The sequence below is a fragment of the Rattus norvegicus genome, chromosome 6 (assembly GCF_036323735.1).
Source record: "Rattus norvegicus strain BN/NHsdMcwi chromosome 6, GRCr8, whole genome shotgun sequence".
Taxonomy (NCBI): Eukaryota; Metazoa; Chordata; class Mammalia; order Rodentia; family Muridae; genus Rattus; species Rattus norvegicus.
Genome location: NC_086024.1, coordinates 26,822,345 through 26,835,863, shown reverse-complemented (window position 1 = coordinate 26,835,863; position 13,519 = coordinate 26,822,345). Strand labels below are relative to the sequence as shown.

Genomic DNA, 13,519 nt, shown 5'->3' with positions numbered 1-13,519 from the left:
TCTCCCTGCTTGTCAAAAGTGTGCATAAATGATCACAATATAGTCAAATGACCAGGCTGGTCTAGTGTTTAGGCTATATACTCTGCTTGTCTTAGGATCCTCTTATTAGTCTCTCAGGAGCAGTTTAAAACTCATTCTCAGTGCAAGGACGTCACTGTAAAATTTCCTGTACATTTTTTTTAAACTTGGAATTTTACTTGTTTCAGATCTTATAATGATTTAGTTGAGATAAACAGTTTGGTTCCCTCCACCTGTTTGAGTTCTTAATTTCCTTTAAAAGCATTCAGAAGCAGGCTGGAGAGATGGCTCATCAGTTAAGAGCATTGACTGTTCTTCCAGAGGTCCTGAGTTCAATTCCCAGCAACCACATGGTGGCTCACATCTATCCGTAATGGGGATCTGATGCCCTCTTCTGGTGTGTCTGAAGATAGCGATAGTGTACTCATACACAAATACATCAATCTTTAAAAAAAAAAAAAAAAAAAAAAAGGTCTTCAGAAGCAAAACCAAGGCCTCTTGACCAGTCTAATTTATAGGGCAGTTTAACATTTTTCTCCTTCACTCCCCATCCACAGCATAGAGGGTATAAGGTAGCCTCGGCTGGTTTAGAACTCTGTGGGTAGACCAGGCTGCCCCAGGATTTGCAGTGATAGCTCCTGCCTCTAACTCGGAGTGTTAGGATCATGGGGTTATTATGTGTGTTATATGTGTTACCATGTCTATTTTTTGAGACAAGGTATCTCCCTTATGTAACTAGCTCTGTATTTCCTGGAACTTGCTTTTGTAAACCAGGCTGGCTTCAAATTTACTAAAATTCACCTGCCCTTGCCTCTTGAGTGCTGGGATTAAGGGTGTGCACCTCTGTGACTGGCTTGCTTTTTCTTTCTTAAAGATAGCTTTCACACTCCATAGCCCAGGTTGGCCTAGGCTCAATGTAGCCCAGGTTATTATTGGAGGCATGGCGGTCTTTCTGGCTCCGCCTCAAGAGTGCTGGGTTTATAGCTTGAGCCACCCTATTTACCTGGCTTAACATTTTTCCTTATAGTAAACATCATTATTAATAAGAACTTTTTTGTTTTATAAGAATATAAAGTTGTATCTTAGAAGTCAGAATCTTTGAGCATTTTAAGGCCTGTAATTTACTCATTCATTTATTTAAGTATGATATACATATCACATAAAATACTTGGCATACTAAAGGCTACAGCTTTATGCTCTTTCAGTTAAAAGTGTTAATCAAAACTTTTAGTGAGTATTTTTTCATATTTCATAGCTGTGAAGTTTTCAGTCATGGACAGTAAAGTGCCTGTCATGCAAGCACAAGAACCCGGTCATGTTTAGCACCATGTAAAAGCTGTTGTGAGGTGCAAGACTGTAACACCAGCCATGGGGTGAGGGTACCAGGAGCTCACTGGCCAACCAGCCTTGCTCAACTGATGAACTCTGGTTCAGTGGGACAGGCTTAGGTATGAGGGTGAGAGTGCCTGAGGGAGATGCCTGACGTCAGCTTGGCCTATGGTGCACACACCACGCAGTACATAAACCACACACAAACATGGACAGTCAGATGGAGGAGTTCTGCTGTTTGTCTGTGTGCTGTATCTCTAGTGCCTTCACTGTGTTTTCTCTTAGCTTTTTGGGAGCTTTGCTTGGTAACTTGGTCTTACCTTCCCTGACAAGTGAAGTTGGTTTTACAAATACATTTCGTCAAAGAAAACTAGAATCTACAACAGGGAAGGGTAAACCTAATAACCAAATCTTTTTCCAAACTGTTCCCAAGACGTCCTGGTTTATTTTCTAACTCAGATCTTATTTTGAAATATCTCTAATTGTAAAAGCCTTTGATATGCATGAGTGAGGTGCTCAGCTGATAGGGTATTTCCTGCACAAGCTTGTTAGCCTAAGGTCCACCCAGGGACCACATGGTGTGAGGGAGACCCAAAGCCCAGAGTTGTCTTCTGACTTATTGCCATGACTTACGAACACTGACACTCACAGACACCATATACATACATACATGCGTACATACTTGCATACATACATACATACATGTATACATACATACACATACACACAAAATAATAAATAAACGTTAACTTCTGGTAGCTTGTTTCTGGTATTTGTTTTGTTATAAGTTTTGTTAATTGTTTTTTATACTTAGAGTGAAAGTTTCTAATCACAATAGCTGTATTTTTTTTTTCTTAATAGAAAGTGGAGCAGTTCCGAAGAAGAAAGACCCCTTAACACATGCTAGTAATTCATTGCCTCGATCAAAAACTGTCATGAAAAGTGGATCCACAGGGCTCTCCGGTCACCACAGGGCGCCTAGTTGCAGTGGTTTATCCATGGTTTCTGGAGCAAGACCGGGATCTGGTCCTGCAGCTACCACACATAAGGTACTCCACAATAGTGAATACAGCATGCTTTGCAAGTAGAAAACTTGGTTATGCTTGCTTCATTATATTAGTTCTCTATAATACAGAATTGATTGGTTTCTGCAAGGTTACATAGAACTTTTTAATTTGCAAAAACTACTTGCTATTAAATAAAAATTTTAATTTAGTTCCTTGGAGAATAATTAGGTGTTTTATATTGTTCCAAGTTTTTTTAGTATAATGTCGTAGATGTCATCTTTTTAAATATTATGTATAGTGTTCTACCTACGTGTGTACCTGCATGCCTGAAGAAGGTACCAGATCTCAATAGATACAGTTCTGAGCCACCGTTGCTCAAGAATTGCTGGGAATTGAACTCAAGACCTCTGGAAGAACAGCCAGTACTCTTAACCTCTGAGCTGTAGCTCCACTTCTGTATATGTCATTTTAACTCTAGTTTTAGATTTCAGATTATATCAATTTTATAACATTAAACATACCTAGAGTTTTGTTGTAATTTTTTTTTTCCTGAGACAGGGTTTCTCTGTGTCCCCCTGGCTGTCCTGGAGCTGTCTCTGTGAACCAGGCTGGCCTCAAACTCAGAGATCTGTCTGCCTCTGACTCTTGAGTGTTGGGTGTTGTAACTCTAGGAAGAATCAGAGTTCTATAACTTCTTTTACAGTTTTTGGCTTTAAAAATACATTTATTCATGTGTGTTTGTGTGTGTGTACACCTGTGTGTGCCAGAAGGCCAGAAGGCATTAGGTGTCTGCCTATTCCTTTGAGGAAGAGTCTATGCTCCAACCTCAAGCTTGTATTCTCTTGGCTAGACTGGAGGCCAGCAAGCCCTAGTGAGCCTCCAGTTCGCTTGCTTTCAGAATTGGAGTCATAGGCATGGACAGTGCACCTGGGGTGTTATGTGAGTGCTGCCATCCAAACTCCAGTCTTTAAGATTTTGCCGTAAAAGTTCTTAACTGCTGAGCCATTTCTCTGTCTTGCCTTTTATAGTGACTGAATCTCTGGATAAAATCTATTAGCCCTCTTCATGCCAAATTTTGTTCTATAATAAATATAGTTTGGGGCCAAATAATCTTTACAGTCTTAGATTATTTTTTTTTCTTTGAGTCTACTTGTGTGTGGAGACCAAAAGTAGATGTCAGAAAACTTCCTCAGCTACTTCCCACAGCATACCTGGAGCTCACAGGTTGCCTATGACTCCAGCGAGCTGCCTGTTCCTGCCCTTGAGGGCTGGCAGCAGATCTACTCCCCATGCCTGGCTCACATAGTGCTCGGGATCTAAACTCAGGTTCTTGCGGTCGTACAGGGAGCATCTCCCTAACTGAGCGTTTCCACACCTTCATATATCCCCTTACTTTTTATTAAAGTTTATTAACATTTAGGGTGATTTATGAGTGAGAAGTCTGAGTTGTTTCACATTAAATTCTGTGTCCTTCAAGGGTACTTCAAAACCAAATAGAACCAACAAACCTTCTACACCCACAACTGCAGTTCGGAAAAAGAAAGACTTGAAAAATTTTAGGAATGTGGACAGCAATCTTGCTAACCTTATAATGAATGAAATTGTTGACAAGTAAGTTTGCCAAGCATTTCAGTTTCTATTTACTTTTATTTATAAAATACATATGTGTTACATAATAAACATTTTGTTTGCTTTCATACTTAATTCTTATGGTTGTTTTGAAGAATTTTGTTAATAAACAAGATTCATAGTTAACATGAAAATGTCTGTGTTAGGTTAATACGCCACATTTAAGTAACTGAACAATATCTCTACTGTGAAATTAACTGATTTGTATTTCTCAGTGGGACAGCTGTTAAATTTGATGATATAGCTGGTCAGGAACTGGCAAAACAAGCATTGCAAGAGATTGTCATTCTCCCTTCTCTGCGGCCTGAGGTAAGGGCTATATTATCAAATAGTTAATTCGTATTAGGTAATTCCAAGTTCAGTGTTTGAAAGGCACTACATTAAAGCCTGGGGATGTACCAGGCATCCAGCTGAATAGGCTGAGATGGGGGATCTTGAGCTTGAGAACCTAGCATGGCTTCCATGGTAGATTCTGGGCCAGCCTGGGCTATAATATAGCCTGACCTGTCTAACTCCTTCCTCACAAAAAGGCATTCACATTTGTTATTGGTAACTTTTTAAAGGAGATGAGGATGAATGTAAGATATTCTAAGTCCATTTTTAACTTTTATGAGAAAAGCAGATAGTCCTATGATATAATTTTTATTAAAAATTGAGAGATTAGAAGTTGCTTCCATTGCTTCTCGGCCTTTTGGCTAAGATCAAGTGTAGAAGTTGCTTCCTCTTCTCCCCCACTTTCTCCCCCAACTCCATGCTGAAGTTAAACCCAAGGCTTTGCAAGTCAGATGGCTACCATGGAGCCATGTCCTAGTCCCAAGATTTAAAAACTTGCCAGGTGTGGTAGCACACACTTTTCATCCAGCACTTAGGAGGCAGAGGTAGAGGATCTCTCTAAGATCGAGGCCAGTCCTGCCTACAAAGCAAGTCCAGCACAGCCAGGACTGCTATAAAGAGAAACCCTGTCTTGAAAAACAAAACCAAAAAAAAAACCCTTAAACTTAAAAATAACTGAACAAAGGGAAAATTCAGAAAAATAATTCTATAAGTGTGAAGAGCAAGTAATATTTTCAGTGTATTAATTTGCCAGGATATTATCAGCCAGTAAATAATGTGTGGGGATCTGGCTTGCCTCATATTTGCAGTCATTAAAGGAAATTAGAAATCTTAAGTTGCTAATTAAAGTTTGTTTGCTGTGTATGGCGCTGTTCTGCAGCCTTTAAAGTCAGCTAGCATGTTTATTGTGGTTCAGTGATAACTGCAAGAAATCCTTTCGAGTACCCATTTCTGGGTCACAGAAATAAGTTGTGTCATATTGTCTAGTTCCCCCAAAGCTAGTGGAAGTCCAGTTGTGTGGCACATTGTGATAGACGCTTGGCCCAGTGGGTGTCCAAAGCATCTGTGGCTGCTTTTCTCAGTCATTTGTGCCTTCTGTGGTGTTTGTCATTTATGGGCACCTATTAAACCAGAAGTTATTGCTATAGGCTGCTTTTCTAGTTCATAGTCTTTCCTTTTTCCTTTCTACTTTTTTTCTTTGTTTTTCTTTTCTGGATGAGGTTTCAGAATACTGCCCAGGAAGGTCTTGAAATCATGGTCTGAAGTAGTTCTCTCTCCCTCAGCCTCTCAGTAACCAGGACTGTGAACTCTCACCAGCATGCCCACTTTTGTCTACTTAAAAACGTTTTTTAGTTAGTACTTATCATTCCAAGTTATGAAATCACCAGTTTGACTGGTAGTTATATTTTTGCTAATACTCATAAAATGAGAGTTAAGACAGAGACAGAAAACATTTGTCTGTTATGAACCAAATTTATGTCATGGGTCCAGCTAGGGTCCCTTGGGGAACATATTGTAGCTTATAGAATGAGCTACAGGGCAAGCCACAGATGATAGTGTATAGGCTGAGTTGAGTAGTAACACAGCAGACTGAACTTTAATTAAAAACAGCTTGTTATAGAGGGAGTCATACAATTGCAGAGCTAGAGAACTGTAAGGCCTGTTGTGTGGCACATACCTGTCCTAGCATTTGGTAAAATCAGGAGGATCTCTTAGTGAGGCAAACCCAGGCTACATGAGTTCAGGCAAAGTCAGAACTACATAGTGAAACACCCCTCCTACATGCCACTGCTCCCCAAAAGATGTTTTTAGATAGCAAATGATAAATACTTTATGTGTTGACATGTGTGGAAAAGCTCTCTGGAGTCATAGCTATAACCAGCTCCTGTCTTACAAAGTTGTTCACAGGGCTCAGAGCTCCCGCCAGAGGCTTGTTACTCTTCGGTCCACCAGGAAACGGAAAAACCATGCTGGTAAGAATGCTGTCCAGTTGAGGCTTCTATTGAGATATTAGGGATCAGATGACAAAAGCTTTCTATTGTTCCCCAGCATGTCATTTAATGCCTTACTGTTGTAATACACTTTTTGAGTTTTTAAAATAGTTTTCATGGAAACCTGTGATTAACCCTCAGTAGCATGTTTTTGATTTTGTTTTGCATAAGTACTTACTTTACTGAGGGTCTAATAACTTTTAGAATTGTTTCCATCTTAACAATTGTGTTTGACAGTTAATATGTACTGATTTAATGTAGTGTCCTTTGGCCAAAGACTTTTACCAGAAACTGAATACCTCTATCTATATTATTATTACAAACAGAAAGATATTAAAGGCATGGCAGCACATAACTTAATTCCAGCACTGAAGAGGCAGAGGCAGGAGGATCTAGTCTGCATAGTCAGTTCCAGGCCAGCCATGGATATACAGTGAGATGTGGTCTCAAACAGCAAAACCAAATAGGAAAAGAATAAATCTTTCTCCCTGTGTAACTTTCCCTGGCCAGTATCCTCCTACCAAAGCGAAGAGAATCCCTCCTAATTCTCCCTCGGAAAGAAAGACAGTGTGTAGACTCTTTCCTCACAGCAGATGCTGGCAGTCACGTTTCTTTTGTTTCTAGAGACTCTGTGTGGTACTTGATGATCTGATAAAGCCATCTTTTAAACACTCATATTGAACTAATATATTTGTTCTTCTGATCTTAAAGGCTAAAGCAGTAGCTGCAGAATCTAATGCGACTTTTTTCAATATAAGTGCTGCAAGTTTAACTTCAAAATATGTGAGTGTTCTTGTCCTGTATGTCTGTGTTTTTAAATTGCTGTCTTAAGAGCTATTACTTTAAATGATAACATTACAGAAAATTGTTTTTCTGTGGGTTTTATGACTGTTGTTAATGTATATTGAATATCAATCTTCATAGTACAAACTCATATGTACTGTTTAGCTATTTTGAAATTAGAATTGTGTTGTTGAATACAGTCATAGTTTGGTAGGCCTACCTGCACAGAGTGCCACAAAGCTAGCTGGATCAAATACTAGAAACTTATTGCACAAATATATGGGATGTAGAAATACATAGTTAGGAGTCTGTAAGTCCAAGTTCAAAGTGTTTAACAGTGATAATACTTTTTGGGAACCACAGGAGTAAACACGTCTCTCCTAGTTTCTGATAGTGTGCTGACAGTCACACAGTTCTGGCTTGCAAGTGTATCAGTTTGATCTCTTCTGAGTTCAAATTTCCATGTGTTATAAGAAATACAGTTTCATCACTAGAGTAGGGCTCAGTTTAATGATCTCAGCTGAATTTGACCATATGTATGGATGGTACTTCAGTCTTATTCATAGATACCAGAAGTAGGGCTACAGCGTGTTTTGGGGCAGTGTAATTCATTCTACTTCAACTCCCTAACGTGGCTGTCTAGAGAGCTACCTAATGTGTAAGAGCAGGGCTTAGGTTAAAGGTTAAATTGAATAGTCCCTGCTCTTTGACTCCAAATTAAAACATAACATAAGATTTTCCATGTTTTATTTTTGTTTTTTGGTTTTTTTTTTCTGTTTATTTGAGACAAAACCTCTTTTTGTAGCCCTGTTGTTCTGAAACTCACTATGTAGACCAGGCTGGCCTTAAACTCACAGAGATCTGTCTGCATCTGTCTGCATCTGCCTCCCAAGTGCTGATTCAAGGTGTGTGTTCACTATGCCTGATTCTCCTGGTTTTTTATTGTTTTATATCACAACTTAGATTTATGTTTTTCCTTTGATTGATTCAAAGAAGAGTTCAGTTTAATTTGAGAGTGCAGCCATATCTGTAGGGTCGGGGAGCTGGGGCCTAGCTTGGTCAACAGTGTTCTTGCTGTACAAGCATGAAGGTTTGAGTTTGAGAACCCATCCTAAAATGTTTGGTCTGGCCGCAGCTGGGGCAGCAGAGACAGGTAGATCTCTGGGACTTCCTGGCCAGCCTAGCCAAAAAAGAGCCTAGCCAAAGTTGTGAGACAGTTCAAATGCAACATGCGCGCGTGCACACACACACACACACACACATCTCCAAGATCTGTCTTGGACGTTCATAATTCGTGTTAATGGACCTGGTATACCGTAGGATTGTGAAATAGTTCCCATTAAACTTCAATTTGCAAAAGTAAATAGTATGTTTTCTAACACATTGTAATATATTATGAGATCATGAAGTTAAATTTTAAATCATGATAATTTAAAAACTGGAATGCTGTTATACTTTATGTGTATAAGAATACATTCTACATCATACTTTGTAGGTAGGAGAGGGAGAGAAATTGGTGAGAGCTCTTTTTGCTGTGGCTCGAGAACTTCAACCCTCTATAATTTTTATAGGTAAGTATTTTCCCAACTAAGTTAGGCATTTATGAAATTCCACATTCCAAGTAAGATAAGTATGCCCAAAAGTTTTCAGGACAGTGTTTTAAAGAATGACTACAGTAGGATTTTTTCTTTAATTTTTTAAATGATTTATTTTATGTACATTGGTGTTCTGCCTGCTTGTGTGTATGTGTGAGGGGATCAGTTCCCCGGAGCTGGAGTTAGAAACAGTTGTGAAATGCCATGTGGGTGCTGGGAATTGAACCAGGTCCTTTGGAAGGGCAGCTAGTGCTCTTAACCACTAAGCCATCTCTCCAGCCCCCAGCAAGACTACTAATAAGAGGCAAACTAGATGAACATTAAAATCCTTTACTTGGATCCATCTTAAATTCTGTGTTTTTTTCTAGATGAAGTTGATAGTCTTTTGTGTGAGAGAAGAGAAGGGGAGCACGATGCTAGTAGACGACTAAAAACTGAATTTTTAATAGAATTTGATGGTGTAAGTATTAATATACTTATATATAGTACACACAAATACATACATATATATATATTAAATATTTACTTTACCTTGTATGTTTGCCTGCATGAGTTTATGAGCACCATATGTGCTTAGGAACCTACTCAGTTCCCCTGGAAATGGAATTACATGTGGCTGTGAGCTACCAGATGGGTGCTGGGAACTGAATCAAGTCCTCTGCAAAAGCAACAACTGCTTTTATCTTCTGACCCATCTTTCTTGTTTTTTTTTTCTTTTTTCTTTATAAGATTTATTTATTTATTTATTTATTTATTTATTTATTTATTTATTTATTTATTGGAGCTGGGGACCGAACCCAGGGCCTTGCGCTTCCTAGGCAAGCGCTCTACCACTGAGCTAAATCCCCAGCCCCAGATTTATTTATTTTATGTACATGAATACACTGTCTTCAGACACACCAGAAGAGGGCATCAGATCCCCATTACAGATGGTTGTGAGCCACCATGTGGTTGCCGGGAATTGAACTCAGGACCTCTGGTAGAGCAGTCAGTGTTTTTAACCTCTGAGCCACCTCTCCAGCCCCTGACTCATCTTTCTAACCCTGATTATATCTTTTTAACTGTGGCAGTATTTTAATATGTATACTTTCCTATTAAGTGACCCAAACTATAAATACATCTATGTATAATGTTCCTTTCTGTTTTATCTAAAATACTGACACACCTTTTTGGCTTCCAGGTGCAGTCTGCTGGAGATGACAGAGTCCTCGTAATGGGTGCAACCAACAGGCCCCAAGAGCTGGATGAAGCTGTTCTCAGGTAGTGAGATGATGCACTTAGGACAGATTCGGTTCTTGTGTTCATGTCCCATCCGTCTTTTTCTCAGCTGGCCTAGAATTCAGAGACCTGCCTGCTTCTGCTTCCTGGCTACTGGGAGTAAAGAAATGTGCACCACATGCAGGCTCATCTCCCCACCTCTGACATGCCATACTCAGCCTTGAGCTAAATGATGTTCCTCTGTGTTGGCCTCTGTTCTGGTGTGCAGCTACAGTGAGTGAGGTCATGCCTAGTGTGTTGTTAAAACTGTTCCCTACAGACTACATTTACATAAGTCATTCTTTACATCAAATTGCATTAACATTAAACTCTGAAATCTCTCCATCTCTTCCTCTTCTGCTTCTGTTCCTCCTCCTCCTCCTCCTCTTCCTCTTCCTTCTTCTCTGCTTCTGCTGCTTCCTTCTGCTCCTTCTCTTCCTTCTCCTCTTCCTCCTCCTCCTCCTGCTGCTTCTGTTTCTGCTGCTTCTGCTTCTTTCTGCTTCTTTCTTTTTCTTCTTCCTCCTCTTCCTCTGTGTAGCCCTGGCTGTCCTGAATTCACTCTGTAGACCAGACTGGCCTCAAACTCAGCTATCCTGCCTCTGCCTCCCAAGCCCTGGGATTAAAAACTTAGGCGGCCACCGCCACCACCTGGCAGCACAGCTTACCATCGTCTTACTGGGCTTTGTGGGAAGCTGATCCAAGCAGGATTTATGAGAACTGCTCTCTGCTCTTGTGTGTTTAAGCAAACTTAATCCTTCATGCTGGAAAAAAAAAATCTCTGACTCAGTATTAAGTTCCTAGATTTCCTTTTTTCAAGGCATGTATAACATTACTTCATTGTTTCTATGATTGGCCCTCGATAGAGTAGAACCCTTAAATCCATATTGATTTCATAGCTTCTTATTCTTTAATTATTCTTTCACACACACAGCACCTGCTGAGTTCACTTGGTATTACTCATGTGCATATGTGTCTAGGGCTGAGTGCATGGGATTGCATAATAATTAGGGGCACTGTCCCTGAAGAAGGTTGTTTTTCCTTTCAGCAGGCATTCATTACCTATAGCTCTTCCGCTAGGCATGGGCTGTGTGAGAGGGTTTTTCCATCCATATTGCATGTCAGTTGGTGGTGTCATTTTTTAGGTCTTGTTTTAGGCAGTCATATTAAATTTCATGGGTGCAGTTTCCCTGTCATGCTTTTTTTTAAATTACGTTTACTTGGGAGTGCATGCATGAGAATTTCATATGGAAATTGAAGAACTCCTTCCAGAATCTGCTGGCTCTTTCTACCATGTAATATTGAAGGTCAGATTAAGGTCGCCAACTTTGGTGCCAAGTACTTTTATTCAATTTATTTTATTTTATTTTATTTTTTTATCTTTGGCTTTTTGAAATAGAATCTCATGTTGCCCAGATTGTATTTGAGCCCAGTGTGCAGTTGAAGCCTTAAACTCTCTGAAGAATGAATTCATTGTCCTTCAGTCCCTGCGGGACTACAGGTGCACATCTCCACATGCACAGCCTTATTTTCTGATCAAATTGTTCAATTTTTCTGGTCTGTGGTGCTACCCAAGTATTTGATGGCTAAGGTCACTGTCCATTCTGTGTACTGCCACCCAGCTGGAGCAACTCTGGACAGCTGATAGGCCTTGGCTACATCAGGGTAACATTTAAATTGCTTTTATTTAACCTAATGAAGAACTGCATATAATATAACTCAGCTATATTTTAAGGTTTACTTTTATTATTTTTAAATTACTTGTATGTGTGTGTGTTATCTGTGTCCTACACACAGACAAGCCAGAAGCCAGAGGCCTAGGAACTTCTGCAACTAGAATTACAGAAGTATTGAGCCTCCCTGTGGGTGCTGGGAATTGAACTTGGGTCCTCTGGAAGAGCATCCGGTGTGCTTATCTCTTAACCTTTGAGCCATCTCTCTAGCCCTATTTCTGTAATCTTTCTTTTTTAGTTGTTTCTGATTCATTTAAACAGAAGGCTCCTTATTCTACCAGTTATGTCGGATATTGTTTTAAAATATCATTGCTATTAAAATACACACTTAAAATGATAGACTTAATTTAACCATCTATTTAATTAGAGATTTTTAAGCATTAACTAGAGAGCTAGAAAAAAATAACAACCAAGCCTGGGCTTAGGCAAGAGGATCCCAAGTTCAAGGCCTGCCTTTACTTCAGAGTAGGTTAGTGTCAACCTGGGCAGCGTTTTGAGAACACGTCTTAAAATAAAGACATGCCTGCCAGGGGATTAAATCAGCAGAACAGGAGTTGTTAGCATGCGTGAGGCTGCAGGTTCAACTGCAAGTGAACCACCGCTCTAAAAAAGTAAAAATATATCTTAATATTAATAACCGATGAGAGGTTTTAGTTTATATATTGTACTTAGGTTCTTCCCTGTTGTCATTCGAGCTGAGCTACCTATAATTATATTTCTAATTTGATTTTTTTAGGCGTTTCATTAAACGGGTGTATGTGTCATTACCCAATGAGGAGGTATGTATGTTTATATTTCACTTGTTACAAACATGAAAACAAGTTCCGTTCTGACAGTACTATGTTCTTACTACTGTGGTATAGACATTTGAAATTGATGGTTGGGGTTGGAGAGATGGCTCAACAGTTAAGAATACTCACTGGCTGTTCTTCCAGACGGACAGGGTTTAATCCCCCAAACTCATGGGTGGCTCATAATTGCGACTCCAGTTCCAGGAGAGTCAGTATTTTCTGGCCTCCACAGGCAGTGCACGTATGTGGTGCACATTATACATACATGCGGGTGCAAAATACCCATACTAATGAGATGAAAATGCATCTTAAAGAAAAAGAAAGCAGGGGCTGGAGAGATAGCTCAGTGGTTAAGAGCACTGTGTGCCCTTCCAGAGGTCCTGAGTTCAAATCCCAGCAACCACATGTAATGATCATCTGCAATGGGACCTGATGCCCTCTTCTGGTGTGTCTGAAGACAGCTACAGTGTACTTATATAAATACAGTAAATCTTTAAAAAAAGAAAAAGAAAGCTTGTCCATAACCATGCCAGGTGGTGGTGGTGCATGCCTTTAATCCCAGCACTTACAAGGTCTCTGTGAGCTTGAGGCCAGCCTGGCCTACAGAATGAGTTCCAAGACAGGGATACACAGAGAAACTGTTTTGAAAACTAGAAAGGAAAAAAAAAATACAAAAACCAAAACCAGTAACCATTAATTTAAATAAGAACAAAAATCAGTGACCATAAACTTAAATAAGATCCAGCAATTCCCAAACATTATCCCAAGAGAAATGGAAACTTCCCCATAGGAGGAAGGCATGCCCGAGAATATGAGGACAGCTGTCCTAATAACTCAACATGCAAAATACAAGGTTCATCAACTGCTTAATGGATAAACAAATATGGCATATCCAGTTAATGAGTATGACTTAGCTCAGGAGCATAGCGCTTGCCCAGTGTGTGTAGGGTCCTAGGTTTGAAAAAAATGCATCAGCATGCATATTACATTCGGTAATAGGAGCAGATCTCAAGCAATATAGTGAGTGAGAGGAACCATATGCAAAATCGTGTATGA

General features: G+C 39.6%; 1 protein-coding gene across 4 annotated transcripts in view; it reads left to right on the top strand.

The window, feature by feature from the left end:
- Window positions 1-13,519, top strand: part of Spast (spastin) — a 51,237-nt gene that overhangs the window by 22,593 nt on the left and 15,125 nt on the right. For all 4 annotated transcript variants that reach the window (XM_008764486.4, NM_001108702.3, NM_001414954.1 and 1 more), the window contains 9 exons: window positions 2,209-2,396; window positions 3,832-3,965; window positions 4,199-4,292; window positions 6,215-6,289; window positions 7,019-7,090; window positions 8,586-8,661; window positions 9,054-9,145; window positions 9,866-9,945; window positions 12,409-12,451. In XM_008764486.4, coding sequence (XP_008762708.1) covers window positions 2,209-2,396; window positions 3,832-3,965; window positions 4,199-4,292; window positions 6,215-6,289; window positions 7,019-7,090; window positions 8,586-8,661; window positions 9,054-9,145; window positions 9,866-9,945; window positions 12,409-12,451 — 854 coding nt within the window. The remainder of the gene's footprint in view (window positions 1-2,208; window positions 2,397-3,831; window positions 3,966-4,198; window positions 4,293-6,214; window positions 6,290-7,018; window positions 7,091-8,585; window positions 8,662-9,053; window positions 9,146-9,865; window positions 9,946-12,408; window positions 12,452-13,519) is intronic.